This window comes from Pavona decussata, unplaced genomic scaffold (genome assembly GCF_977016875.1).
Source record: "Pavona decussata unplaced genomic scaffold, jaPavDecu1.1 SCAFFOLD_130, whole genome shotgun sequence".
Classification (NCBI taxonomy): domain Eukaryota; kingdom Metazoa; phylum Cnidaria; class Anthozoa; order Scleractinia; family Agariciidae; genus Pavona; species Pavona decussata.
In genome coordinates this window covers 120,159-145,769 of record NW_028145544.1, presented here as the reverse complement: position 1 = coordinate 145,769, position 25,611 = coordinate 120,159, and the positions used below count along the sequence as shown (strand labels likewise).

The 25,611-nt window shown below is 38.7% G+C and overlaps 2 protein-coding genes across 6 annotated transcripts; one reads left to right on the top strand and one right to left on the bottom strand.

The window, feature by feature from the left end:
• Positions 1 to 107: 107 nt before the first annotated feature.
• LOC146468440 (uncharacterized) lies at positions 108 to 24,953 on the bottom strand. Of its 5 annotated transcripts, none has more exons than XM_085124394.1 (24): positions 24,795 to 24,953; positions 24,546 to 24,675; positions 21,311 to 21,559; positions 20,388 to 20,562; positions 19,887 to 19,989; positions 19,522 to 19,654; positions 19,232 to 19,357; positions 18,698 to 18,842; positions 18,172 to 18,269; positions 17,377 to 17,655; positions 16,990 to 17,064; positions 16,162 to 16,455; positions 15,391 to 15,804; positions 13,786 to 14,304; positions 12,449 to 12,782; positions 11,258 to 11,480; positions 10,748 to 10,791; positions 10,490 to 10,592; positions 9,386 to 9,958; positions 8,221 to 8,612; positions 7,266 to 7,467; positions 6,584 to 6,632; positions 6,025 to 6,133; positions 108 to 303 (listed from the first exon to the last, which is right to left on the bottom strand). In XM_085124394.1, the coding sequence occupies exons 1-24, from the start codon at positions 24,828 to 24,830 to the stop codon at positions 168 to 170; spliced, it is 4,941 nt and encodes a 1,646-aa protein (XP_084980520.1). In that variant the 5' UTR covers positions 24,831 to 24,953; the 3' UTR covers positions 108 to 167. The 5 variants fall into 5 exon arrangements, with proteins under 5 accessions (XP_084980520.1, XP_084980522.1, XP_084980521.1 ...); XM_085124396.1 differs by having other exon boundaries at positions 19,232 to 19,354; XM_085124395.1 differs by having other exon boundaries at positions 20,388 to 20,559.
• LOC146468441 (uncharacterized) lies at positions 1,203 to 6,668 on the top strand. Its single transcript, XM_085124402.1, has 8 exons — positions 1,203 to 1,274; positions 1,353 to 1,430; positions 1,567 to 1,638; positions 1,949 to 2,045; positions 2,775 to 2,818; positions 3,420 to 3,563; positions 3,897 to 4,002; positions 5,594 to 6,668. Exons 1-8 carry the CDS (start codon positions 1,251 to 1,253, stop codon positions 5,725 to 5,727), a joined length of 699 nt encoding a protein of 232 aa, XP_084980528.1. The 5' UTR covers positions 1,203 to 1,250; the 3' UTR covers positions 5,728 to 6,668.
• Positions 24,954 to 25,611: the final 658 nt, after the last annotated feature.

Sequence of the window (25,611 nt, the reverse complement as noted above, 5' to 3'; positions counted from 1 at the left end):
CGTTAGCCCTTTCGATCTGATTTCGATGTTATCTCAGTGATAGTCTTTATTATTGTATTGTTTATTTTAGCCCGATCCGGGGTTGGGGGCATGTGAACTAAACTTGCCTTCCCTCTACTCCTTGTTCCATTCTCTGCCCTTTTGCCGGTGAAAAATATGACGCGTCATCACTGAGTGTTTTCCTGTTTCTTGCGTTTCCTCTTGTTTGTGCAAACCAGACCGTTTGTCTTTGCAGTTTTCGCTCTTTTTTTCTTCTCCTTTCTCACTCTATTCCTTCCCATAGCATTGACATCAGCCCGAGAACTAAAAGAAAACAAGGTTAAGTATTACAGTCTATAGTCAGCATCATACTACAGTTCTGCTTGCTTCATTTCTCAGCATAATATTATGAATATATTCAGTGTTTCGTTCTTTACCTTCACGGTACGTATGATATATGGTCTGTGTTCTCCAAATAGAATGTTCAGTAGTTGTCCTTCCTCTGATTGATGTAAATTTGCTCATTTGAAAACCAACTTCAGCCCGATATGTGATGATTCAGATCCCAGTAGCGGTTGTGTACTGAAGCCTTTTTGTAGACGTGTAAAAGCAAGATATAACGTACTATGTTAAAATCATGATGGTTCACCGGCGAGGACTGGAAGCCCGGTCTCCTGCATTTATGGCAGATGTGATAACCACTACACAACAGGCCAACCCACAGTCCCACAGTGACAATGGACGAAAAAGCACAGCTTATAAAAATCGTTTGAGACCGCTTAAGTCTGTTAATTTCACAATTTTAATTTTGTACTTATTATATACTATTTATAGGCTATAAAAGCTAGGTTTTATTAGGAATAGTCTGATACATAAATTACGGGAAATTTATTTGACATTTATTTATAATTCATTATTTTTACAATTATCAGTCCACGATGCCAGAATTTTACAGTTTACAGAGAAGAAAAAAAGGGAAGAAAAGAAAATATAAATACAGTAGAAAAAGAGACGCCAAACTGAAAGAAACCAAAGGGCCTAGATGGAGGTCGACTCCCTTGTTTTATTAAGATTATTGATGATATAATTAACGGCTTAGTATGTGATTGAGATTAGGGCTAAAACTTTGAACGGTTGATATGAAGGAAAGATTTCAGTTTACCTGAGGCGTTGGGGGCTAACAAACAGCAGCCAATCAGAACAAAATATTGGACGAGGACTGGGTACTCGTGCACAGGACTACCCAGCAGTACTTTTAGCAGGAATTCAAAATGGCGGCTCGACAAGGCTTTCGTGTAAGATATTTGAAACGCACTGTTCTTTCTAAGAATTACTGCTAAATATAAAACTGGATCCACTGCTATCTTTGTTAGGTAATTTCTAGGCTGTCTAGAGGGATCCATACATCTTGCAGACGACAGTTCTTAATTCCCATGGTTATCGAACAGACGGTGAGCTCAACTAGACTAATGACTTGGATCTTGATTTCGTATTAATGATCACCTTTTATTAATATAGTGTAAGCTTATTGCTTGAAAAATGTTATGCCTACAGATGCATTCTTATGTTATGTTTTCCTTTCTTTAGGGAAGAGGTGAAAGATCATATGACATTTTCTCTCGTCTTCTAAAAGAGAGGATAGTGTGCGTCATGGGTCCTGTAAGTACAGGAAATTTATTAGAAGTGTAAGCGGTACACGTGTTCACGGTTTCTGCCGCTATCTCTGTTGGGGGAAAAACACAGCTAAACTGACGGTAAATCAAATGTATGGGATTCGGCCGAGTGTGAATTCTGTAACTCCTCTCAAAATCAGCGGAACGACTTATTGTATGTATATCACAGTTACATCATTCGTTTGATAGGTGCTGCAACGTTCATAAACTGTCATAGAAATCTTCTCATGTCGCTGGTAATTAGTTGTTAATACACTGATTGTTGGATATTATTGAGTTTTTCCCTTTTGTTTTAGATAACAGATGAGATATCCAGCCTTGTAGTGGCTCAGCTATTATTCTTACAGTCTGAGAATGGCAGAACTCCTGTTCATATGTATATCAACAGCCCAGGTTAGTAACCTGAAGTCAGGAATTATTCTGTCAACTTAATCAAACATCCTTAATTTATAAGTGAGATGAAGTAAGTTTTTAGGGTCATGAAATATTTATTAGAACTAAATTAGCACTGAAATATGGGCATGGATAAAATATAGTAGTCGTTGCAATGATGAATAAAACCAATATAATGTCGTGAGGTATTTTGTAATAACACCTTTATTGCTGCACCTGAATCAAGTTGGCATTTTAGTGCGATTTAAAAGCATCAATCAAGACTATTTAACTTGTGCAGGAAATCTCATTTTAAAATATTACATTCAGTCACAAGAGTACTGTCTATCAATGTTGTTTGTTGTTTCTTTGGAGGTGGCATGACCTTGCAATCTGATGGTCCTGGGTTTAAGTCCCATCTCTACCCGTAAGATTGCAGACTAGTCCCCTGGTCAAATTCTTGCGCACTCTTTGCCAATTGGTTTGCCTCCCACCAGTTGGGATTCTTAATTTATTCGGTACATTTGCAATACTTGTTTCTTGTTTTGTTTTGTCACTATCACTTAAAAGTCCTTCTTAGGGAGAGGATAATTAAGTCATTTATTAAATTAATATAATAATGAGAAAGTCCAAAATCTGCCATTTTTACATGCGATCTGGCGAAATTGAGGCACCTCTTTCCTCTTGAAGGTGTGGGGAGGGGTGGACTGATAACAGATTAGTGCCAATATTTCTTTCTTGTTTTAATAGGTGGTTCAGTCACAGCAGGCTTGGCCATATATGATACAATGCAGGTTGGTGTACTGTAACATGCAAAAATGTAGGTAAACATCACAAATTTAGCTTTCATATAAACTGGCCACCCACACTTGTTTTGACAGTTTAATACAGAGGACTTTGGTTATTTTGTAGTAAAATGTAATGTAAACACAGTGTAGGAGTGTAGATGTCCATTCTATGCAAGTATTTCAAGCAGTGGGCCTGCACCTGTTCAAAGCTCTATTTTCACTGGACACTGATAACCTGCAGCTACATTGTTTTTGTCTAGGAGTATTGTCTTGATTTCTCTTGACCAGTAATGTGAGATGTTGCAAACGGTGCAGGTCGCCCCATTTGACATGTCACAAGTGTGGGGCAAAGTAAAAATCTGAGTAACCAACAGGAATCAAACTTGTGACCTCCTACCAAGCACCAATCAGATGCTCTAACCACTGAACTGCAGGGAGACTTTTTGACAAGCTGTGTCATTCATTACTTGGCTTATTCACTACAACAAGGACAAATAACAAACTTAACCCACATAGGATACAGAGTCAATAATTTGAACCCATTGCCATGTACCAACCATGCTCCCTAATCACATAATCGAAATGTGTGTTGGTCATTCCATTTCAGTATATTCAACCTCCAATCTCAACTTGGTGTATGGGCCAAGCATGTAGCATGGGGTCACTGCTGTTAACAGCTGGCACTCCAGGACTAAGGCACTGTTTACCTCATGCTAGGGTTATGGTACATCAGCCACATGGTGGAGCACGGGTACGTTTTCTCATTACTATAGAATTCTGAATCAGTGCATCACATACATTGCAATAACAATCAGTTACGACATTCTCAGAACCACACTATTGATTTTACACCCTGGCAAAAATATCAAATGCTTTCTCGCAGAAACAACCTTTGCGGAAACATTTTATAGATGCCGTCCAGTGAAACATAATTATCATTGCTTGCATTCCCACTTTGTATCCTGGGAACATAAGTGATGACACGTTTGTGTGGCAAATTGTGCTTTATTGTGAACCCTGATTGCAAAATTGGTTTCTGCACAATTCTTTGTATTAATGTTGATGTTTATTTTTAATGTTTTAGGGGCAAGCTACAGACATAGCTATTCAAGCTGAGGAAATTCTTAACCTGAAGAAGCTAATTAACAACATCTATGTTAAACACACTGGTCAACCAATTGAAGTGATAGGTATGATCCATTCACCACATATTTACAGCTATTTAAAAGAAGAATTTTGGTCACAGTCAAACCTACAATAGATGGGCATTTATCTTCAAATGAATATGATCTCTTCTTTTTTAAATTATCAGTTTGCCCTTGAACAGGCACATTCGGAAAGAAAAAAGGGTATTCTAAGAAGTACAGCAATTCAAGTCATCAAAGGGGGAAATGATGAAATGGTGTTGCTTTTTACCTCATTTTCACTAGAACATCTCATTCAATTTACAGAGCAGGCATCTGATTGTTTCAGCCTGCTTTCTGCATGGATGCGAAGTAACTAAACAACTATTCCTCACTAACATGGGTTGTAAGCCCACCGCAGGAATACTCCCAACATTATGTTTGGTTGTCTAAGTGTATAGGAAGTGAAAATTTGACACACCGAATTAAACACGGAAGTGGCATGAACCAGATGCAAACCACTGACCTGGAAGGCTTTTTCTTCACAAAGAAGTTTAATTGTTCAATTGAGTGTAAACTATCTTTCATATAAGTTGAAAACTTTTGTACTATAAAAGCAACTACCTTGTGATCAGTGGTACCTGCTTACTAAAAACGCGTAGATTTTTTCCTTTTTTCCACTAAGTTGCCCTTTAAACCAACATACAGGTTATTGTTTTATTACACGGAATGCCCGCAGGGCATGACGTGTCTAGGTTTCGGTCGGGTATCTTTTTTTTCTTCATCGGTGTCATAAATGTGCACATTAATTTATGCATTAAACTCTGTCCTCCCCTAGTAAGGATATATTGTTCTGATTGTCTTCAACAGAAGCGGCCCAATCAAAATCTATTTTTCAGGCACATATCACGAGAGAGGGGACCCACTCATCACTTCTGTGTGACATCAAATCATCATTTGATTTATTCATTAAAACTAGATTAAATTCTTCCCTCTCCCAGAAGGGATCTATTGTTTTGATTGTCTTGAACAAAAGCGGCCCAATCAAACTCCATTATCTGCGCGTATATCACGAGGGAGGGGACCCACTCATCTCTACTTGTGTGACGTCAAAGCAAATCATCATTGGAAAAGTTGTTTTTGTTCAATGGTGGCCACATGTCTGAATTTAAGACTCCGGATCTGCCGTTTTCAGAGAGAAAACAAACCTTTTTCAAGCAGTAAATCGAAATAATAACTTCTAGGTAGTACTCGACAGTTGAAACGGCGGAAATTGGGAGAGTTCACAGCAAAGAAAATCCGCTTTAAAAAACAGATCGAATGATCAACGCGAAGGATTAGAGCTAGAGGAGGCCAGACCAGTTCAGCGGGGTCATGACGTTATTGCATAGTTATTTCTGGTATGATTCCTAGTAACACAACGATAAGTATCACGCAATATATCTGAATAAAACCATTCAGACAATTATTTCAATGGCCAAGGGAGGATATTTTTTAAATATCTGCGAAACATACAATGGGGAGTAATTGGGGCTACATTAAGCATTCCGTGTAATGCCATTAGAGGGGCATCTTGTCTTTTTTTAATGTTAAAGATTTTCATTGATAATGATTTGTTGCTTTAGACATTCCATTTTTTTTTATTTACTCCCTGCAGAGAAAGCACTTGAAAGAGACAAGTTTATGTCTCCTGATGAAGCGAAAGACTTTGGTCTCATAGACAGAGTTTTATCTCACCCTCCATCCATGGACAAGACTACATCAAGTGATGACAGCGCGGTGGATAGTTGATCAATGTGTTTTACTTCAGTCACCCCCTCTTGCTCTTGCTATAGGCATTTGTTAACCGAAGACACATTCTAAAGCAGAGGCTTGCATTTTCATTTACTAAAATAAAACCGAGGGTAGAAGGGCGCTTAAGAGTGTTTGCTTACATTCTGCTAATTGAGAGCAAATAAAAATAATGCCCTTCATACTTGCTTGCGAATGTTTTTTCCTTTCGACAGTGAGCTTGTGCAAATGCCGCTCCTACAGCAGTTCCAAAACGTTATCAACATGAATTGATAAAAAAAAAATTAGAAGTCGTACTTGAAGACAAGCTTGGTTTGACCGCTTTCCGCTCCTTGAATCTTCTCATAAGTCAACTTCCTTCTCTTGGATGATAGGTAGGATGAGAAGGCTGGCCACTCATCTGATTCTAAAGTCAATTGAATACTATAATCAACCTTTGCGTCTCTATCCCCTTTTACGTTGATAAAGAGAAAGAGTAATAAGAAATAAGTAAAACATAGTTAACTGGATGCATAATCGAGTTCGTCAGCGACTCTTGCAAATTCTTTGCTTTCTTGTTTCATGAGTGACAAGGAAGATGTGGTTAGTTTATAGTTGAAACAGCAGTCATTTGCAAATTATCCTGAAGCCAGACATTCGCGATCGACGTTCTGTCGTGCACTTTTGTAGAGCGGTGAAGGACTCTCAAAATCTCACATTTCGTTTAAAAATATGTTTCTTGCTTATTTTCTTTATCGCGTAATTTCGGGAAAAATAAGTGGCAATAAGGTATACCCTGTGCGAAAAAGGTAGCTGGCACCCAAGGAATTCGCGAAGCAATTTAGTCATACAATACTACTGTTTCTTTTATACTTACTCTCCGGTGATGGGCGTATGCCATGTACCTGGCGTTCTCCTTTTGATGGCTGTAGTCAATTTGAATAAAAGGTAGTAAAAAATTAGTAAGTGTTATCTGTTGTTGCAACAAATCTTCAGTTAACCCCTATGACAACATATCGATTCGGTGGAAGACTTGAACCTGCTTTTTGGTGTGTTCATATCCCTCTCTGTTTTTTTTTTTGTTGTTGTTGTTGTTGTTTGGTTTTTTAATGTTAAACAACTCGGAGGTCATGGTCTTCATCACGCGGTGCCAAAATTGTAAGATTTTTCTTCCTTTATAAAGCGAGATTTGTATAAAGTCCATGGGGCAAATATTCTGAGCAGGATGTCACATCGAGTTCTCCCCAAACCTTGGTTACTAACAACTTCTCACATCCCTGCGTGCTATTGGACAGTGGGGAAGGGAAGTACAAGAAGTTAACGCGGCCGAGACATCAGATAAGAACGCAAAGCTAGGGGTGTTGTTTAAAGTTTTAAGACGAACCCGCAACGAAGAGGATAACTTCAACTTCCTTTCTTGTCAGTCCCTTTTGCGGCTCGTTAGCTCGGGTCTGCGTTCCTTTTGCGTCAACAATATCGCGGGCTACGCTGTCTACAGCAGATCAGACCCTTTATCAGTTATGGTTTTGGGAATTAAGATTGTCTAGATGGAAAGTTACCTGTTGTGGAGGAGGTTTTCTAGTAGGGTGGATTGACCTATCAATGCCAAGACTAAATCTCTTGTGTTGACTGGCGACGCTGTTCTCTCCCAGGACCTGACCAGATGAACTGTAAGGGCGCCTCTGTGGCTGAGCTATTCCCACCTTTGTCGGGGGCGCATGAGACTCTTCATTTCCAAGGTCTAACACACGGACAGCTTGCCTGTGAAATGTGGATTACAAGTTCAAGTCATGTGATAAGGAAAATAACAATGACAAAACCTATGATGATGATGATCACAAAATAGGTGCAATTGAACCTCTAATACAGAAACCAGCTAAGGAACTTTGTCAACCACATTAGTGACTAGAGAACTCTCGCAATTCTGCCAGTTATTGCGTCAAATCAATTTCCTATTGCAATCGTAAGAAATTTTTTGCTCCATTGTTTATCTCGCCTTTAAGGGAACCTCCTAAGTACCTCCTAGTTCCTGAATTAATTGTGCGATAAACACAAGTATAAGAAAAGTCGTGTGTGAACCCGCGTGAGATCAGCACCAGCAGAGGAAAGTAAGCTGTTTCCCTGTTTTATTATGTTTGCACCTACTTCATTTCGCTGGCAGGAGCTCGCAACCTAAACACCAAAAAAATCTAAAGCACTGCGCGTCGTATGCTGGTTCTCACACGACTTTAGGGAGTACTTGACGGTTCTCGTGAAGTGTAACAGTCCCGGAATAACAGTATAAGTGTGGATAAACGGAGATAGGGTCAGGTGTAGTTAACGATTTTTATTGCTTATCCCAGGGGATTTTCTATAATACTGCTAACTAACTCCTTGACATTTCCTACAACTCAATTCGGGCATGATAAAGATGATAAAGAAATGATTTTTCATCCATATCCTACCGAACGTGGGAGATCAGATTGCAATATTAACTCGTAAATGAAACGAAGATTGGTTGGGGTGTTCTGTTACCTTTTGCAATTACCACGAAAATCCCTTTCCATCAATCCCTTGAGCTCTTCTTGCGGAGGATCAACACAGGCCCGTGGTTGACAGTCTGGCTCGTGCAATCTCTGATTTAAAAGATTAATATTCCAGCATGCTTCCGGAAAAGGTTGACCCTCCACTTCGCGCCTTAGGGGATTCCTTACATAACCTCCGACTTTATCTGATGGCTGGGCCCCACTGGAACCAGCTTCCCTTCTAGGGTACTCTGCAGTGCCCAGTCTATCACTAAAGTCGCTTGGTATCGAACGCAATATGGGACCATACATTTCTTGAGAAGAATATGCATCTCCCCTGTATGGAGGCTGATCTGCTTTCAATTGAGGCTGTTGATTGACTTGACTTTGACTGTTGGGTAGCTTTGGTAAAAAAAGAAAAAAAAAGGAGGGCGTAACGATCTACTATGAGGTACTGAAAAAGATTAAGTTACGTTCAAGAAAAGGGATTTCATAACCACGGACGCTGAGGGAGTGGCATCATGGATATTTTCCCACATTAAATCTCAAAAAATTTCTCGCCAAGGCTTAAAAACAAACATAGATACATAATGCGCACGAAAGAGGTGACGTCAAAGAAGTTTTCTTGTCCTAGTTTCCAATATTTCTTGGGTGTCATGTGGTCAAACATGTCCGTTGTAACAAAAGTTGCATGCTGACCTCTTTACATGTAAAAGTTTTAGGGAGCTTAAGCAGTGACGACGGCAACGGCAACGAAAACGTCACCTGGAAATTTAACTTTATTTTATTCGTGCTACTTCGCGATTATTCCAAAACGCTCAACTTCTACAAAAAATGACGAACTATCCAGGAACCAAATTGGTAGGAGTGGCGTACAAGTTAACAAAGAAAATGAAAAATTCACCGCCGTTCGCTCACGTTCTCCACAAAACCTTGAATGTGGTCATTCACGTTGTTGTTTGCAGAGGACGACAAAGAAATGTACAAAAATGTAAAACGCACGTGCAGAGCGGTTGTTTTTGCTCATTAAACCTATTGTTTTGCGGCGTTGTCGTTGCCGTCGCAGTCGTCGTTGCTTAACCTCCCTAAAGACCAACCTTAAACGGAATATCAATGTCTTATTCAGTGAGTACAGATACTGTTTGAAATAAAATAAGCACCACTAAAATTCTCACCATTTCCCTAGTGATAAACTGAACCAAATGTACATCATCTCGGGTCTCCCATAACTTTGAAGAACTTTTGTCCAGTACAGAGGATCTCACATAATTTTCGACCCTTTCACCACTCAAACCTTCTCTGGACGGTTGACTATGGGCTCCAATGCAATCCCTTTGGAGTACAGGGAAAACAGGATAATAACGATCACCTATCGAGGTATCCGGTAACTCGACAGCCGCGTAGTTAGATCGTTCACACGAGTATTTATAATACCCCCAATCACTTGCAAGATCTCTAACGATCTCCTGTTCTTGTTGCGTGTTATTTGATGGTTGCAGCAAATCACGCCTGTAATCCGACGCGAATTCCACGCTCGTGTAAATAGGACGGGTTTTGTTAACCTCCACGTTACCCGGTGTTGAATTGAAGTCTGATGTCCTCCGGCAGGGTGGTAGTTCATCCAAGAAGGGAATATATTCAGATATTTGATTGCATTGCTGAAACATTCGTTGTGTCGGTTGCACAAATGAATTAGCTGTCGGATCTTCATCCAATTCAGAACACCAATTCACAGTTTTGAAAAATTCCTAAGTAAAAACAAAGTAAAAATTCAGACAGTTAAACTTTCGAAGAAACACCATTTCCTTGTTTCATGTCTAGGGTCTCAAAGTTTGTTTCCAGCCACAACGAGTAACATGAAGCAGCTAGTGAAGTAGTAACATTACTTGTGCCTCTGACTGGTGCTTAGTGTTCAATCACGCAGGTGACGTCTCCCAAGCAGACTGTTTGCTCCCTGCAGCATTTTGTCGGCACACATTTAAAGCCATTGGGTGGAGAAACGTAGCGTGAAAGAGCAGAATATTGTTTAAAATTATAAATTAAAGAACTTAAGGTCACTCATTTACACGTGGCACTTGCCGGAATCATTACACTACCACTGGTCAGGCTACTGACATAAATAAACAGAGGTAAAAGTGCACAACAGTCGGTCTGTTTTGGTTAAAGCTATCTGCCCGAATTGTCCTTTAGCAATAGGTTAGAACATGGGTAAGAGGAAGAAATAATTCCTGAAGAGAAGAAAAGAGCAGTTGTTATAATCTACAAGCTTTGATACGTACTGCAAGAGTCCTCTGTGGAATCCAAGGGCAGGTTTCCTTTAATTCTTTACGTGACATCTTCAGCAGCTCAGCTAATGGTGCAGCAGTCAGCATCACTTGAGCACTAAAAAGCAGTAAACGGTCCTAAATTTTCCTTTCTTAGGCTTACCTAAGTACTATTTCCATTTTCTATACTGTTCATCACACATTTTGTTTAGTTTTGGCGAAGTTTCGCCTCAATTCGGTATTATATTGCTACAACTAATCTTGTTAGCTTACCTGAATGAGTTCAAACATGGAATCGACAACAGCAACTTTTCATGCTTAAAACCAAAGTAACACCTGATTAGTAAATTAAATTTCCAACATTAAAAGTGTACACTGAGCAAAACTTAGAGTTCACGTGCATTTGTCGCAACTGGAGCACTTGGTAAATAGCCGTCACTTCAGATTAGACCCTATTGAAGAATTGGGCCATGAGTTGCTGAAAATAAGGAGTCACCAAAAAAAGGAGTCAGTCTCTTGAGTTGGCAAGCATTTCGTTCTCCATACAGGTTATCAGGCAACTGTAAACAGACCAACAGGACTGCAGACGTTTTAAAGATAGAAAAAGAATAGCTGACACCCTAATTTCAAAAACGACGCTTACTTATCGCTGGTGTATCATAATCTTCAGACAGTTTTTTTTAAATTACTCAATAGATTCATAATTATAAGGGTATTTTCGATTCCGTTATGATGTGATATACTATGAACATTTAAAGCATTCTAGTGACCTTAATGTCTTACCGCACTAGCTTCATTTGTCAACCACTTCCTTTTGGCCCACTCAAGCTTGTTCCACACAGATGACTGAGTTCTAGTTGCTTCTCCTATTTGCCTTACAAGTTTGGCAGTATCCGCGACAGTAAATGAATAGAGAATCTCCAACTCAAACTCACTGCTTTGAAAATACGCAAAACTGGCAAACAGAATGGACAAACAGCGAAGAACATCTCCTGTGAATGCATAGCTAAAGTGAAAATAAAGACTGTTAAAAGTAGTCATCATTTATGTAATCATAATAAAGTGGCGTTTGTTTTATTCTACCGTTTTGCTGCTTTAATAACGAAATAATAATGTTTCAGCATTGCCCAAACAATCACAGAAAACATGGTGAGTGTTATAAGTGACCAGAATTATTTATTTTTTTAATTTATTTATTTATTGTGCCACACCACAAATACAATATAAACAAAAAAAAAAAGATGCAACAATGGCGAGGAGACGTAAAGGACACTATGAAGCTTATATTAATTAGGTCTCCTCAGTTATTATTTTACAAGATGTAATCAAAAAAAGAGATAAGAACACGACGACGGATACAATTACAATGTCAAACGGAAGGATATATTACGAAAAGAAAAGCTACAAGAAAATGAAAACTACTAATAGTTATTATAGAAAAACGCCTTAAGTGCTTTCTTAAAGGAGGTAGAGGAGGACGAGTTGACGATTTCGGTACACAAGGAGTTGTAAAATTTAGGTCCTGGTAAAAAACGGAAAATTGTTTGATGGTAGTTTGACAAAGAGGCAAACGATATAAATGAGAGTTTCTTGTATGATACGAATGAATTTCTTTCTGTAAGGTGAATTTACAGTCAAATTTTAAAGGAAGGGTACGGTTTTGGTAAGAGTACATGAATAAACCTTATTGAAATAGGCGTATGTCAGAAATTTTAAAAAACCAAGTTTTCAAAAGATTGGATAAGTATGTGCATAGAAATGGGTTTTAGCTATAGTTCTCACCACTCCAAAACTTCGATTCAAGATTGGTGACAGTGTTACAAAAAATAATTCACTTAAATCCTATGTTGTTTTCATTGCCGTGCACTGGAAACTATCTAAATAGCCATGATAAAAAGCCGGGATAACGTTTACTATGCCATTTCGAAAGAAAGATTACTGGCAAGAGTTTAAAGTATTCTGAGTTTCACTTACTCTGGCTGCTTGCTAGAACACAAGATTATGTAGCACTTGTGACACTTAAGGGACAGTGACAGCACTGTGTCTCTGAGTTGTTCAAGTTCGGTCTCATCAGCCAGTGTGGGGAGATGCTGTAGATGAATGCAGGTTCTCTCATCGACCATCAAATCTGGCTGTAAACACATCTTACTCTGGGAGTTTCTTGGGTTGGGATCATTGTACCGTCTTTCGTAAATCAGCACGTTGTGGCTTGTCTCGAGAAGATGTAGCAAATCTACCTTCTCCGTAATTTTCTCACTGCCGATGAAAATGAATTGATCTTGCTTGTCCAGGAAATTAACGCCACTACCTAGCGAAAACAGATAAAAAATGCGCCACGCACGTGGCATTATCATTGAAACGAATTCACCTTGCCTATTTCCAGATTGTTATTCGTGGTGAAAATAATGATTCTGACGTGAAATAAGAACCAATTTTCCACGGCCCTCGTGAATTGTAGGCCCGCGAAATTGGAAGGTACAAGGTGGCAAGTACACGAGTCAGTAGTTACTTGTCAGTTTCCTCTGCACTTACTCCTCGACAAGCGCGGTTTTAACCCACATGGAAATGTACAAGAAAACATTAAATAAATCTTACAGATCCCAGAATGTTTTACTTTGTTTGAAAAATGTAGTATTTGTGGTGATTTGTTGGGGGAGGGGAGGAGCTAGTTTATTTACACACGGTAGATTTAAATTCCCATGGGCTGGTTCTAAAGGGAATGGCAAACATTCCGTCTGGGTCTCTTTATGTCATTCTTTGAAACACTTGTAGAAGTTTGCTCGATCGGAAAACCTCCCCCCTCCGCAGAGGCCTCTTTTATGCTCGGGTGAAGACAAATAAGAGCGCTTTAGCCGCGGAGACTGAAGAGAGTGGAAAAACGAGGGACGCAGGGAAGGGTCGTCGTCCACTGCGCCGGGTTTCACTTCTTTTTTCTGAAGGAGCTTCTGCGGAGGATAGAGATGGAGAAATCGAATCAGGAGTGGAAACACGAGCCGTATTCAGTTTAATAACTGTTCTTCTATTCGCTTGTCTTAGAACTGTAGGAACACGGACATTTCTTTTTGCGGCTTAAAATTGTTACTGACTTTCAGAAACGTTTTAAATCAAACTTTGACGTGCCATTGCCGTTTCACTTCATGCCTGTTAAGGAATCTTCAACATAAACTTTGGCTCTTTCTTCTCCGAGTAATAATGAAAGTGCTTAAAGATGAGCGAAACAACAACACCAAAAAATAATTTAGACGCATCTGCAAGGTTAATTAGGTAAGATAATTTTCGTAAAAAAAGTAAAGATGTATCCTTATAGGTACCTTGTGATTCAAGCACAGACTGTTCATCCAGCAAGGCTTTTGCCACAGCCCTCAGCCTTACATAATCTTTGAGTCTGCTGCTATGAGAAAGCTTCTCTCTTTCTGTTGAGGTAGTTGGATCATAGTCCAGTACAAAGTCAAAACTGTCCCAGGGAAAGTCCTCGCTAATGTCTAAGGCACTAATCAGGTAAACAGCTAACATTCCTTCAGCCTGGAACTCATTGAGATCCGTAGCTGACTTGTATTGTTTGACTTGAATTCCATGTAAACCTGACAGTGTTTCCCTGAGTTCATTTTTCAGCTTCTCTGGAAACATGAAGGCGATGATAGCGGCTCTTTCGTCACTTGCATCTTGTTCTTTGCTCCATTGAGCTACAATGTTCAGCAGCTTTGAAAGCTTGGGGTGAAGGATCTTCCCTTCCTGGAAATTGAAGTGTGTTTCAAAAAGATACCTCCGCGTTGATTCTAACGCTCGTCCTAATAAACTGCCATACCTCTCCTGGGTTAAACTCAAGTAAGCTGTAATTAAAATAGATTATATCACTATTTAGACTGTGCTGAACTGCAGCATGGCGAAATGGCACATAGCAAAAGAAGTCACGCTAATAGCCACGAGATCTCTGCAGAATGGCGATTCAGTACAGCTCAGGGTTCGAGACTAACGCTAGCCAACTAGCCGCAGACTGGTAAATATTCAGTTTTGGCAAGTAGGTTTGTGCCTTCACTAGCCATTTTGGCTAGTAAAACTTGTAAAGCACTGGAGTGATGGACAGCAAACAAAGATGGAAATTATTTAATAATCACAAAACTTAAAGCAAATCAAGAGAACAAGACTTGGTATGAGCCGTCACTTTTTGTGCTACAAGCGTAGAGTTAAGGCTTTTTCATTTTAAGGTCAACTTGAAATTTCAATCGCAAATAACGCAATTTGTAAACAGTGAAAAAACCTTAACGCTTACGGGTGTGGGAGATTTTTCGCCTTTATTATTACACATTTAGTAAATGTCTGTCCTTTCTCTCTCCCTTTTCATAAAACGAATTAGTGAAACTGTGGCTGGTGAATATTTTGTTTTGGCTAGTGAAATCAGACCTGTTACTAGCAACTGGGCATGTGAGCTAAAAAGTTAGTCTTGACCCCTGAGTGCTTGTCTCGGTCTAGCCACACAATGTGATTGGTTTAAGCCTCGCATGGGCTCGAGGTCGTCACCATATTGCCCCGCGGATTCCAAAACTATCATGAGCAGTTTACATCGGGCTTTGCTGAGATATACGTATACTTCTTATAATATGTAGATAAGAAAGGTAAAGCGACCTTGAACGTCTCCAAGTCAAAAGGAAGAAAATTTAGTAAACACATGTTGACGAGCTTTTTATTTATTTATTTATTTATTCATTGTTTGCTCTGGGATAGGAATAATAACGTTGACGGGGAATCAGTTCCCCCTTAAAGAAGAACACAGTCCTTCCCATTCCCAGTAAATTTTATCGAAAAAAAAATAGTGTAATTCCGAGTAAACCATATTTTGCTTATTTATCCTTTCACTCAGAAAAAAACGGAATAGGTCCCAAGAATACATGATTTTTTTTTGACTAATTTATACTTACCTATTGAGGCTTCCAAGCCACTCTGCATGAGAATATCAACAGATGAGACCAAGGCATGTAAACATACAGTGGTGCAATATATATGCATTTCCTTGCTATTCTCGTCTCTTTCCCTTGTGGACATCTGTGCCTGTTTGAGCACAAATCTTGTATAATCTGGGTTCAGGGTCGACACTGTCTTGGCCGGTGGTATGACCCCATTGTCCTGAAGCCTGATCAGGAGCGGTTTTACATGTCCGATTAACTCATCCAAAACTTCTTGGAATTCGTCTTTGAGTTCTACAGTAACATCTTTCTGCTGCACTTGGCACTCTTTTCTTGGTTTACTGGGATTTGTCAGTGCATCATGGTCTGATTCACTTGTATCTTTGGCAAAGACAGACGGACGAAACTTCGCGGCTTTCACAATCGTTTCTAAAAGAATATCGCAAAGGTAAAGTTATATTGAAGAGAGGCCTCATTATAACTTGTATTTTTTTGTAACAAGGTTGCAGTTAGCGTATTTCTGGATGGCATTGTAAGTGGTGGTGAGGAAACGAAACTGTTGACGGGATTGACTAAAATTAAAACTCTATAATTAAGATCATTTAAATTCCGGTTCTTTTAAACAATTCATAACTCTTTCGACGGTTTTTATCAAAGAAACGTAAAGTTAGTTTTCATAAAATCACTGCGCTTTATTCAAGTCGAGTTGTACAATTCAAGGTGAGTGCAAGCCGAAAAAATTTACCAAGACGAAACTCTTTTACTAAATTCTAAATGCCTTCTTACTTGGTGGCGTGGTTGGTGGATGAGTGGATGACCGGGTGTCAAGCTTGCCCTTCCTCAGTAACAAAAAGTCTTCAAGGCCACCAGAAGCTTGCTTTACATAGGAAGAGGTTGTTGGGCTTGGAACGACAAAGAGCTTGCTTTTAGCTTCCTTTGTTAAGCTGCTGCCACTCTCTGTCACCACGGAAGTGGTGGTTGAGGAAAGTGAGTCCAAGTTCGCTGGGCATTTTGGTGTTTCCAAAGCATTTGGTGTTGAGGCATCCTGCTTTTCAAACGTCACCGGAATCGATTCTTCGTCTTTGTATAAAAATAAGTAACACAAAACAAAATTAGACCTAAAAAAACTGCTAAATTGAAAATTGTATCAATCCAGTCATTCACAACAAAACGAGCCAATCGGCCATGTAACAAATACATGACACCTACGCCAAGTGCTGGTAAACGTTTACGAACAGGAGAAAATATGTTTTCGTCGAGTAGTTAACAACCGCTGTAACTAATAGCCTTACATGTAGAATAAATGATACTAGGAGCTGCAGCACACACATTGTTCAGGTACATAGCGCGGACTACACTCGGGTACCACGAAAGGTCTGATATACAGGCTACAATCATGTCCTGTCCAGTGGCACATGATCGGCATAAGGCCTAGCAATGCTTGATTTAACCTCCTTTCAGTTAATTCTTAGTTCGTTCTGAGAACATTTTTCTCTACAGTACTCTGCTTAATGTTTTATTTTTGCAAGATGATCAGATTAGACGGCAATATGTCTATTGGCCTGACGTAGCCGCCAGGTAAAGTAAACCCTAAGTTAATCAACTGGTACTTACTTTCTCGCGACTGTTTTTCAACTTGGATTTCACTTGAAGACACTTCTCTCGACAAACATCCATTTGATTCGTCCTCTGGAAAAGTCAGAACAAAAACAAACAACAAGCGAAATCAATCAATAAATTATATTTAGGATCATAGCTTGTCAAAGGTGTTCCTAAATTTAAGGCATTCTGAGTAAACGTCTATAAGCAGGCTATTTTATATCGTCGACTTATTTATTTCTAATCAGAGTAAAAGAAGATTTTTCAAAGAAGGAGGGGGAGGAATTCTTAGCCGGATTCATGGGCAAAAATCCCAAGAATATTAAAAAAGAGGGATTGAAAAAAAAACTTAATAAAGAGGATCTACTCATGCGAATTTAGATCTGATATGCCAGACCTCACCTCGTAGGCTTGTTTTATGAAAAGTCTCCGCTGAATGGAAAAGTGCCCTGTGTAGACCCAGTGTTTCGCTCTGTTTTTCTTGGACACTAAATACGGAAAGGCGTTGGACGTTTCTTTGACAAGCCTCCATCGCTGTTGCTGAAATAGCCAGCGGATCCCACGGTAGTCCCAACTCCAGCTTTCCATCCAGCCATTCTTGTGACAAAGTTAACTTTTTTATCGCCACCTGTATTGGAGTCATGGACCGATGCTTTCTTTTTCCTGTTGACGTGTTTGGCACTGCAAAACAAGTAAGGCGTTCCAGGTAATTCCGGATGTCTAGCACTTGAGTATTTGTGCGATGTCACACAATTTCTAGTTTTTTTCATAACAATGTACAGTGCTCAGTAAGCACTACAGCAAAAATGTTTCTATATACTTAACAGAGTCATCCATCTAGCCATACCTAACTACTACCTCCCTCCCTCCCTCCCTCCCTCCCTCCCTCCCTCCCTCCTTCCATCCTTCATTCCTTCACTCATTTATAGTTAGCAAGTTGATTTTACTTTGTGGCGCCTCCCTGGAAAGAACAGCCTAGTCCCAGATTACCTTCAGGTCTTGTTTTGTTACTTTTGGCGCAGCCTCTGAGGTCTCTAACAAATACCAAGACTCTTTTTAAGAACATAACATGGACCATTTGTAAAACTGACGCGTTAAATTTCAACGTGTTTTTTAAGTCCACCACGCATGAACAGTACATGACGTATCTCCTTGATCAGCCTTTGTGAGCAGTAAGTAAGGTTGAAGTGTACTCACTAGGAAATACCATCGCCAAATGTTCACTAAAGAGTAGCTTTTCATTTTCCCATATGTTTTGGACACACTGCGCAACCTTGTCTGGTGTCATTGGTGGGCTAGAAAAGACAGAAAAACACAATTTGTGGTTTAAACTCTCACTTTTTTTCAAAAGCAAAATCTGCCCTTTTTCCTGCGGACAGTGCTTCACTTTTCACCATCACCTTCCTCCATTTTGTCTCTCTTTACTTCAGTATATAAAAGTCGTTACTAATGATAAAAAATGCAGTGGGATGCATCCCAATCAGGACGTCGTGGCAATCACTCCTGGTCGTCCATAGTTCAGGAGGGAAGCGGAGCAAATTTATGGGAAAAACATTGCAATAATGCACCAGAAAAAAAATTAACGCGCAGAAGTGAGACCCACTAATAACAAAAGGTATATTTATTTATATTTTGATAATTAGTCGGGTATTGAAGACAAGTTAAGGCCAAAACCCAAATTAATTGCGTGATTAATTAGTCAAGAACAGTGACTGCAACAAACCTGTTCGTTCCTGGAGACAGCTCAAACGCCTTCAAGGATCTCATAAACTTCCTGCTGCTACCGTCGTTAACTGGGACACTTGGAAGATGTGATGGAGACTCTAACAAGTGCTCGTCTTCCAAGGGATTGTTACATCTTACTTTATCTTTTAAAAGAAAGTCGAATTCAGATTGTAATACAATTTAAACTTCGTTTCTGATGGACATTTCACCTTTTCCCAACTTGTTATCGACAGAGCATTTAATGTTGGGCTGTAAAACAAAACTGTTTCTTTTCAGGCTTGAACAAAAAGCCCTGAAATATCTTTGGGGTGGTAATTTTACCTTTTTAATTTTTTTTTATCGACAGAGAACTTTTTCTACAAAGTTTATTGTCTATCCCTATTACCAACCTCATTTGTTTAACATTCTGAATTTAGCCAACTCATTACTAATACCCTAATTAGGACACCTCCCGATGTGACTGGGGCGCTAAAATGTCCAAAAGTTCTTCTTATAAAATCTATTTAATTTCGCAACGAAAAAACTAAATTACCGTCATTCAGTGTGACAAAGTCAGTCTTGTTCACTTCGTTCTGCTTCGACTCTCTCACAGTATCATCCAAGAAGGTCTCAACTTCATCAACACCGGTTTTACACAAGACCAACTCTGGTTTTTCTGCTAAAATGTGATAAAAAGAACATTCATTCAAAAACATATTACAAAATTTTGTACAAGGGAAATAAACTAAAAGATGATAATCCTACTCATTTACAGCAAAACGGCTTAGCTGTATTGTCACTATAGGAAATAGTCTGTCTGCTGTGTTTGTTAGTTTAGTTTACCTTTAACTTCACTATGCTTGTGTAAATAAAGAAATCGTTGTGTTTCTCCTGTGCAAAGCAGATGTTCGGCTGCCACAGGGATGACAGGACTAACGAGGCTCTCAATTTCCTTATCCTCAACTGTGGACTCATTCTGTTTACAAATAAACTTCAATCACTGTATGTTTGGTATGAAATTATGGAATACACGGATTTTTAAGGCGCCTTGACAAACGTCGAAATTATATGTGCACATTTTTCTTTATCACTTTCTACTGTAATTAGCACACGGTAAAGCGCTGCTGGGGTGAATAGTTGTAAAACCCAGCTATATTTTTACCACCATTCAGCTGTTTTAACCTAACTTTCATTTACAATAAATTTACCCCAGTATCTTTATCATCAGGCAGAATCTTCAAAAACGTTTCCTTGTCTTTGGTTCTTGGGTTCTCTTCACTTCTTTCATCGAAAGGCGCTTGCAGTTCCGTCCTGAAAGATGAACAGTATCAGTAAGGTGCAAGTAGTAAGGGTAAAGGGTTTAACTTAATAATCCCGAAAAACAAAAAAATGATGTTCAAGCATCTTCCTGTGTGTGAGTGATACAAGACTGACCAGTTTCTGGTGAAGTGCCTAAGGTACTTTGCACCAGATGGAATGTCAGTCTAGTGTAAGGTTTGTGAGATTTCCGTAACTGGGTTGACCGTATGTTTATGAATCCCTGAGAGGAAACAGATAATGTTGAACGAAGTGTCTTCTTTATATGATATGCGAAGGTCCAAGACACCTCTAGCACCTCTTGAACAACACGCCTAATATAACAGTTTACGCACACCATGTTGCACTCTAGGGTTTTCCTGTTGATAGTATTAAGGCCAGACGATACCCACCTCAAAACGGTTTTCTCCTCTAGAGGATTCCCCTCGCTGTCCAGTGAGAGAGGATCTTGAACAAGTTTGGTCTTTAATCTTGCACATAAGTTCCTTGCTTTAGGAATATTTTGAACAGCGTCATGGAGGTAGTCCAAGCATTCCATCTCTTCTAGTTTATCTTGTGTTGAATCTTCTGCAAGTTAACCCATAAAGCTGAAAAATTCGTAGATCACTACGTTAATTAAGTGAAATGAAGTCTCCCATTTCTGTCAAACCTTGTCACAAGGAAAAAGGTCTTGCATAAGGGCCTCAGGAATTTCGTTCCAAGCATATAGTTGGTGATTGATTCGTCCTAACGAATTCGCGATCATTATAAATTTTAAAAACAGAAGATGAAAGTATGGCCGAAAAATTAGTTTAGAGTTCAAGACAATTACTAAAGACCAGCTGAATAGTACTTAAGTTCCATTACTAACAATCGTTCGACCAAGACAAAGTCCCCGATTTAACGTCCAACTTTAGCAGTTAAGCCCGACGTAAAGCTTTGTACAACTAGTAAAATTTCCATACAGAAAGTAGTTGAACGGTCTACATCAGGTACTCCTGACTATATCAAAAGACAAATGATCAGTGAAGCCTGGCCAATTTTAGGTTAACGGCACATGGAAAATTTGGGCAAAATACGGCACGATACAAATTTTTTGGGAATACTTTTACAGGGATATTATAATGGATGTTGAAGGTGAATCTGTATCCCCCAGATTTTTGGGAATACAGTGATTTACAATTAAGGATATGCAGGCAATGAAAATAAATACATGATATGCAGGGCCGCCGTAACAGGGCGGGTCAGTATTACTGGCAGTATTACTCCCACCAGGATGGAAAAATGACCAGTATTTTAAAATTCTGCTACAACCGGTTCAATGATACACACTCACCATGCATATTTCCACTGGTAGACGTAAACTGTTCTTTATCCGGTGCCAAAGAGTTGATGACGTAATTTGCACACTCCTCCTCCAGATCAGACCACACATCAAATGAAACCAGTGGAGAGTCTGGGTTAGAGCTTGGTACAATGTCTTCTCCTGTCGTCTCAGGGTTGTAAGGCTCTGGATGATGAATGGAGCTGGTGAGCTGTGTCAGGTAATCGATTGGCTGTTTACTGGACAGTTTAAACGCAGTTTCTGTAAGAAACAATATGACGACATTATTCACATACTTACTGCTTGTCTTCTTGCTAAACCACTTTTACTCAAGTAATAACTTTAAAAGTTCCCGTCAATTCCAATTATTTGAACTACTTCTCCAATACCTGTTTTCAGAGCTAATTAATGCTGTTGTCAAAACTCCTGGTAACTTACTGGGCCCGGCTAAGGGCGGTGTTTTCTGAATCTTTCAATATTTTCAAGCCCCATTCATGTCAAGTTATCGAGTACAAAACTCGCGTTTGGTCCAGGAGTTTGTGATTGAAGTACATTTACATTTGCATTTACATGTTATTTGGTCAGAAAAATCATCAGACATCACACCAATACAGACATGAGTCGCAAAAGGTTCTCACTGAAAGCTGCATAAATTAAGGCAACCAGTTTTTAGCCAATCACAAGACTTGTTATCCTTGCATTAGCCAATAGGCTTGCTCTGATTCTAGTTATACATAAAGATAATAAATGACATAATAAAACCAAATCTGCACTCTCAAATCTCCATGCAAATCATCGCTACGACATCTTTTGAAAACATATTTAATTTTGTGCATGGTAACCAGTGTCAAAAAAATGTATAAGACAAAAAAGGGTCAAAAAAGATGCCACGCAAAAAACACCAGTCCCACTTCTTCCTACCGTCAAGAAGACTTCAACAAGAGGACCAAGTTTTCCATTTATTTCTATAAGCTCTAAGGCGCTTTAAAAAATGAGAACAATTCATAATATTTATTTACAAAAACAACTGTTTAAAAATATGTACAAAAAATTGTCTTAATATTTGAAAATTAATTCTTATATCTTATGTCGTTTATCTCTTAGACTTCAGGCCAAGGTGATATAATTTAAACCTGTGTTCTGACCAAACTGGATGCAGAAATTGCAAGGTTAATTTTTTTGCTATTTTAGGAAAGTGAGAGTATTTGCAAAAATATCACCCCTTTCTAAATCAGAGTGTAGCGGACTGGATTAATCAGTAATTTGTAACTAAATCAATAGAAATCGGAGGTAATCAGATTGCCCATAAATATAAAAAACGATGTAATATTGATTTATCAAGTGTTATTGAAATATGTAATTGCAAAATTAATGCTCTCAGTACATCCAACAGGCTCAAAATTATATCTACTCTAGCAGTAAGGGACTGTGCAATAATTACTTGGATGGGGAGATTTGGAAATGATTTTAAAAATACGGCTCAAAATTTAGTCGCACCCCCTCCCCCCCCTTCACAAAGCAAAAATTAACTTTAACCTCCCCTCTCTTTCTGATAATATTAAGGTCAACCCCCCTCCCCTGTTTCCTCTCCCCATTGGTTCACTCATACCTAATTTGCATGTTGGATGTCTCCCTCAGGCATAAAAAGCACTTCAAATTACAATAGAAATATATCGAGATGCAAGAGCAGGGATATTAACTTAAGACAGCAGGTAGAAACATTGAAAAATAAACTTACTGAGCATGACAATAGCCTATTCATGAAAACAACTGACAAACTGCAAACAGGGCTAACGTACCATCACAAATTTAACTACACTTTATAACTACAGGAATTGAGAAGAACATTGATAATTTTGTTCAAAATATGGAGAGAGTGATGGCAAAACTTTCTGCCACTTTCACAATATTGTCTACAGCAAAATCTTCAGAATCTAGGAAGAGAAAAGAAAGCAGTGCCAAAGCCAATTGAGGCACAAGATTCATACTGCAGAGGCTAGAAAGAAGAGAGCCTGTTTCACATTTTTGTCTTTGGGCAGCTCACCAATTGACGAGTATGATCCATTGATATATGGCGTTCAGCAAGTTGAAAGAATTGTTTATAAAACTTTTCCATTGTTTACATCTGTGACAGACATTAAAGCTTGCTTGAAGAGATCTTCCGAACTCCAGAAGCTTTGTTGGAAAATATGAAAATGTGATTTAGGAGTTCCTCTCTGATTGAGTTTACTTTACTTCCTTATAAGCTAACTTTGCTAAATAATCAAACTGTTGATAGTGACATAGTTCAATTTACTGCTAATAAATTCAACAATTGGGTTTTCCATTCTCTTTATTTATAATACTATGTAAACTATCCTAGATTGGCATCTTTCTTTTTCACCGAATGACATCATAGTGCAACTTTTACAACGTTTAAGGGTGCCTGTTTCATTACAACCTGGTGCCAATAAAGAAGCACTGTTTTAATATATAGCAGAGGCATTCCCTTCCTACTGCAGGCCAGATAAGAAAATACTAAATAATCAGCCAGTTCAGAGATCAAAAGACCTGGAATTGATATTTTCCCAGTTAAATTCCAGTGTAAGCAAGCATAAATATTAGAACTCTTATAGCTATTCTACCATCTTTCCAGTTTGTGAAAAAAAGTAATGCCCTGTATGTTTTAAATTTTACATCCAATCCCCCCTCTCTCTAGTTGCGATTTTCCCCTATGCCACTCCCCCCCTTCTCCGGTTTCTCAACCCCCCTCCAGGTAATTATTGTGAAAGGTCCCTAAACATATTTGTGTGTTTGTTGCTTAAAGCAATACTGAGTTAATGAGCTTATATTTATTGGTTTCCAATATCAATGTCTATCCAGTGACCATAGCTCATAATTAATAAATCTGGTAGGATAAACCCCGCACTCAACATTACACGTGGGTGATATTTAAAAGATACTTGAAACAAAACCAAGTTCAAACAGTGCATAAATTGGCGAAGAACACAAACTTAAGTCTTACTTGTAAATCAATCTCTCAAAGAATGCATCAGTGTTTGATAGAAAGGGCAAACTGAATCAACATGTAAGCTTATTACAGTTCATCGTTAATCAAATTTCAAGTTTTCAATTATCAAAGAAAGCTTCGCGGTTTTAGCTCAAATCGTTAAATAAGGTTTTCCGTAGAAAAAAAAGAAGAAACAGTTGAGCTTACGCTAAGCCAAAACAAAGCAGAAAAGCCACAAGTTTGTTGTCAGATACTCACCGTTCTCCAAAGGAATATGTCGAATGGTATTGTCGATAGTCCCATTATGTGCATAGATTTCCACATATTCTAGATGGCTTGGGATCGTGAGAAGCATTTGGGAAAGCATGCTTCTTCTCTGCTGCAAAGCCTGTTAAATATAGTTCTGCTGTTGTAGCAATTTGTTTAACTCTTAGCTTTGTAGCGTCAAACGCAAATTTGCAAGTCTTATGTAGGACTCATCTTAAAATAAGGAAAAATAAAACTTACATCTGCGAGATAGTTTAGTCCAAGGTATCTTGGCATCCTTTTGCTTTAGTTGCAAACGGTTTCTACCTGTTTTGCTTCCCGAATTTTTAACAAATTGAGCTTTTTTTTTAAAAAAAAACCTTCCAAGCTATTGTTTTTTTCACTCGATATTTTTTCGCCGTCGTCCGCCAGAATTTTCGCGCGCTTTCTTGGGACTGAACGTGATTGGATAAAGTTGCAAAAAAGAACCAGTCAGAGATGAGATTTAATTTTCGCACGCTCCCTCTCCACCCACGAACAAAACATTGCTTCATCCAGAAGTTCGCGTGACGAAAACTACGATAAACGTTGTAACTACGTGAAAGAAACAATGTTTAGATTATTTTTCAGCGTCTTATAGCAGAATGTCGTAAATAACAATGGGAATCCCCAGTGGGAATCAAACAGTGGGAATCCCCTCTGCTAGATTGTTGCTTGACACGTTAATAAAGTTGTTATTATTATTATTATGATTATGATTATGATTATGATTATTATTATTATTATTATTATTATTATTATTATTACCGATCGTGAAAGCAGAGAAACTCTTACTACAAAAGGGATGGCTGATGGCTTATGGAATACGCGTATTCTCCACAAGTAAATTAAATTCTAGCAGATTTCACAGATTACTGAAAAACAAAAACTCAGCCTTGAATATTTATTCAAAATAATGTTTTTAAGAGCAATTTGCAGCCACTAGAATTTGTTTTGTTAGATCCTGCATCTTTGATTTCTTTTTCAAGCGATATGGCAACAGACGGTTGTCAAGTCATATTAAAAGATAGATAAATAA